At 50.5% G+C, this 4,518-nt stretch overlaps 1 protein-coding gene across 1 annotated transcript in view; it reads right to left on the reverse strand.

Annotated features, from left to right (window-relative positions):
* RPL35 (ribosomal protein L35) overlaps positions 1 to 2,627 on the reverse strand; it is a 5,608-nt gene extending 2,981 nt beyond the window's left edge. Inside the window, exons 1-3 of the mRNA XM_003785298.3 lie at positions 2,535 to 2,627; positions 2,067 to 2,203; positions 393 to 474 (exon numbers count right to left, since the gene is read on the reverse strand). Of these exons, the coding sequence (XP_003785346.1) occupies positions 393 to 474; positions 2,067 to 2,203; positions 2,535 to 2,537 (222 nt within the window). The 5' untranslated portion in view covers positions 2,538 to 2,627. The remainder of the gene's footprint in view (positions 1 to 392; positions 475 to 2,066; positions 2,204 to 2,534) is intronic.
* Positions 2,628 to 4,518: the final 1,891 nt, after the last annotated feature.

A 4,518-nucleotide genomic window follows, 5' to 3' on the forward strand; every position in this document is an offset into this window, starting at 1 on the left:
GCTGAGGCAGGAGACTCGCTTGAGTCCAGGAGTTGGAGGTTGCTGTGAGCTGTGATGCCACAGCACTCTACCCAGGGGGATGGCTTGAGGCTGTCTCCAAAAAAAAAAAAACAACAACAACAACAACCCCCCCCCTTCAGTTAATCCTATAAACTGCCCAAGCTCATTCAGCTGGGAAGGCTGGATTCAAAACTCTAGTCTCTAGCCAGGCTCCCAACACACCACTGATTATCTGTAGCCCAAGGAAATCCATGGTGCCACATACCAGTTCAAAACCCTGGTAAGAGGGCAAGCTCAGCTATGAATTGGGAAAGCATGGAGAGCCCAAGCACTGCCAGTCCCATGCGCCCCAGCAAGAACACATCTTTCCCGTGCCCTTGGCCAAGACGCACCTTGTAGAACTTTCTGAGGTTTTCTTTCTGAGTCTGGTTAATGACGGTGAGAACACGGGCGATGGATTTACGAACGACTCGGCTACAAAACAAGAGTCAGTGAAGATGGGTTAGACACGCAACACTCCCCACCGGCCCATCCGCATTGAGACATTCTGGGAGTGAGCTCTGAAAACAGTATGTCGTGGAGCACAGAACTGGCACCCCAAGAATGGAATAGGTAGCCTAGTGCTTTAAAGCTAGGAGGTTTTATTTTAGTTAAGAAGCAGAAGTGGCTTTATGAGGACCTGCAGGTTGGAGAGGTGAGGCAGAGACCTTCAATCCCAGGCCAAAAATTTATCCTGAAGGCTATGAAGACCCAACCAATGCCAATGTGAATGAGCTGACCTGAAGGATCATGCAATAAGCTGAGCAACCAAGGCTGACTTAAAGCATTGTAAGAGTCCACTCAGGAGGGAGAGATGAGACATTTGGGAAACAGAAATGCTACTAGGCAGCACTGAAGCTAAGAGCAGGCTGTGGAGAGGTTAACTTATAGCCATACTGAACATGAGCCATGTCAGAGGACGAGGGTCACCCAGTGGATGACTGGACACCATGGTCCTGAGGATTTGGCATGCAACTGTGCGTCCCAACTCGTGCAATCTTTCCACCCATCACTTGAAGAAAGGTTGTTTGGGGCGGGGTGGGGGCACATTTATATTAGAGGGTAAAACCTATGGGAGGCCAAGGGCCTTGACCCATGCCTTAAACCCTAGTCACTGCTGAGGCTAAGGCAATAGGATCACTTAAGGACAGGATTCTGAGACCAGTGTGGACAATGTAATAAGACCCTCTACAAAAAAAGTTAAAATTAGCTGGGCATGGTGGTGTGCACCTGTAGTTCCAGCTACACAGGACGCTGAGGCCCAGGAGCTTGATGTTCCTGTGAGTTGTGATCACACCACTGCATCACAGACTCGATGGCAGAGACCCTGTCTCAGAAAAAAACCTACAAAGGCTAAGCCAATCTAGTCAACAGGTAGGCTGTCCCAGAAGTGGAATCCTACTTGAGTTAACTCCAGACCCATGTTCCTACCCCAAGTCTCTTGGTTCTTATCAAAAGTTATGCTACAACTCAAGGGGGCGAGGCACTCTCAATCTACCAAGCAAGGGAAGGTGAAGGAAAAAAATCAACTGAGTTCTAAAAGGCCCAGTAAGGCTTCTGGAGACAGCATTAAGGGGCAGGGGGTGTTCTACGGAGAAACTGAGCAAGGACACTCCAGGCCTAAGGAATGCAGGGTCAAAGGCAGTAAGTACATAGAGGTTTGTCCACGTGACCAAAGGACTGATGTTGCATCCTTAAAACCCAACATCGAAAATCCACAACGCGGCTTGGTCACGCGAGGTAGCTAACACCTGTAATCCTAGCACTCTGGGAGGACGACGTGGGTGGATAGGTTCAGCTCGAGTTCGAGACCAGCCTGAGTAAAAGCGAGACCCCGTCTCTACTAAAATTAGAAAAACTGAGGCAAGAGGATCTTCTGAGCCCAAGAGTTGGAGGTTGTGAGCTAAGAATCCACAGCACTTTACCCAGGGTGACAGATCGAGATTGGCTTAAAAAAAAAAATTACGTTCCCGATGCACATGTGCTCCCAATCCCCAAAGGCCGTGATCTCGCCCTCCTTAACTTACATCTTGGAGAGTTTGGATGCCGCGCCGCCTGTCACTTTGGCGACACGGAGCTGGGACAACTCCACCTTGAGATCGTCCAACTGTTTCAGGAGCTCCTCCTTCTTCTTGCCGCGAAGGTCTCGAGCCTTAATCTTGGCCTGCGAGCGAGAAAGGGTGTGGGTCAAACAGTCTGCGAGGCCGGCTCCCCTCCACCCTCGCCGTGGCGCCCATCCTCGCCCAGGTCGGCTACAAGGCAGGGGAAGACGCTACCTTCTCTCAGCAGAGGGAAGACGCAGCTCGGCCCCGCGCGCCTCTCCTGACCCAAGCCCAGCAGGGAAGGTGGGGAGGGCCACGGCGGCGCCGGGCCATTCCGCGCAGCGCTCCACTGGCCGGACGGACAAGTGGGATCCTGGGGCTCAACCCTCACCCCGCCACTCCAGTCCCCGCGTCCCACAGCGCCCGGATGGCGCTCGATTCCCTCGCCCTCACCATTGCTGCACAAGCCGCCGCCGCCGCTGCTGCCCAGACCAAGAGAAAAAGGAAGTAGGCGTGCCTGACCTCCGCAACTACTGCCGGGTGGCTGCTGGCGCGACCAATGCCGCCGCAGCGGGGGAGTTGGCCCGCCCCTGCCTCCCCCGAGGGGCGCAGTGGCACCGTCCATCTCACTTCGCCCTGCGCTGACAAGCTGAGACCCACCTCTTTCCAGACACTTGGCTGTCTAGGTGGATGTGACCCTTTGAGCCGCTCAGTTGGGGAAGCTGAGGTACAGTATGGGCGGCAGTTTACCAAGATGGCAGAGTAAGGCCCCGAACTCGTCCATTCAGTCATTTAATAGGAGCAACCTCAAACTCTTGGGCTTAAGCAATAATGCCTCAATCTCCCGAGTAGGTGGGACTACAGGCGTCCACCAGAATGCCCAGCTATTTTTATGTTACAGTTGTCATTGTTGCTTAGCGGACCCGGGTGGGGCTCAAACCTGCCAACCTTGGAGTATGTGACCGGAGCCCTACTCACTGAGGTACGGGTGCCAAACCTCAATTTTTCATTTTTAGTAGAGACAGGGTCTCACTCTTGCTCAGGCTGGTCTCAAACTCCTGAGCTCTAGCAATCCACCTGCCTCAGCCTCCTTGAGTGCTAAGATTATAGTCATGAGCCACTGCGCCCAGCCTATTTACTTATTTACTTATTTATTTAGAGACAGAGTCTCACTTTGTCACCCTCGGTAGAGTGATGTGGCATCATAGCTCACAGCAACCTTAAATTCTCAGGCTTAAGCAATTATCTTGCCTCAGCCTCCCAAATAGCTGGGTCCACTGGCACCTGCCACAACACTCGGCTATTTTTTAGAGATGGAATCTTGCTCTTTTGCTCAAGGTGGTTTTGAACCTGTGAGCTCAGGGCAGTCCACCTGCCTGGGTCTCCCAGAGTGCTAGGATTACAGGCCTGAGCCATGGTGCCCAGCCCTACTTATTTTGAGAGAGTCTCACTTTGTCACCCTCAGTAGAGTGCTCTGACATCATAGCTCACAGCAGCCTTAAACTCTTGGGCTCAAGCAATTCCCTTGCTTCAGCTTCCTGAGTAGCTAAGACTACAGGCACCTGCCATAACGCCCAACCTATTTTTAGAGACAGGGTCTCACTCAGGCAATCCAGCCACCTTGGCCTCCCATGGCCTTTTTCTTTTCTTTTTTTGCAGTTTTTGGCCAGGGCTGGGTTTGAACCTGCCACCTCTGGCATATGGGGCTGGCACCCTACTCCTTTGAGCTACCGGCTCAAATTAATAAGAGGGTACAATATTTAGGATACATTGTTCTCATTTCCAGGGAAGTTTCATTTGTAGAAGAGGCCCTCACCCAAGGAGTGTGTGATACATACCCTCACAATGTATAGATTAGGTGAGATCCCACCTCATGCCCTCCATCCCTCTGCCATATGTCCTCCCCGTCCCACTTTCCTCTACCCCCAAACTGCACTATATTAGTGTTTTATTGTTCTTAGGAGCATGTAATTGTTTATATATTGATTTCATATTATTATGGAGCACATTGGATATTCATCTTTCCATTCTTATGATACTTTACAAAGAATGCATTTCTGTTCCTTTTGGAAAGACATCTGGAGAACACAGAGAACTAAAAATAGACCTGCCATTTGATCCTGCAATTCCTTTATTAGATATATATCCAGAAGACCAAAAGTCGAATTACAACAAAGATATTTGTATCAGAATGTTTATTGCAGCCCAATTCATAATTGCTGGTCATGGAAGAAGCCCAAATGCTCATTGACCCATAAATGGGTCAATAAATTGTGGTATATGTACACCATGGAATATTATGCAGCACCAAAGAAAGATGGAGACTTTACCTCCTTCATGTTTATATGGATGGAATTAGAAAGTGTTCTTCTGGCTTGGCTCCTATAGCTCAACCGGCTAAGGCGCCAGCCACGTACACCTAAGGTGGCAGGTTCGA

Source organism: Otolemur garnettii, unplaced genomic scaffold, assembly GCF_000181295.1.
Source record: "Otolemur garnettii isolate 467f Iridium unplaced genomic scaffold, OtoGar3 scaffold00014, whole genome shotgun sequence".
Classification (NCBI taxonomy): Eukaryota; Metazoa; Chordata; class Mammalia; order Primates; family Galagidae; genus Otolemur; species Otolemur garnettii.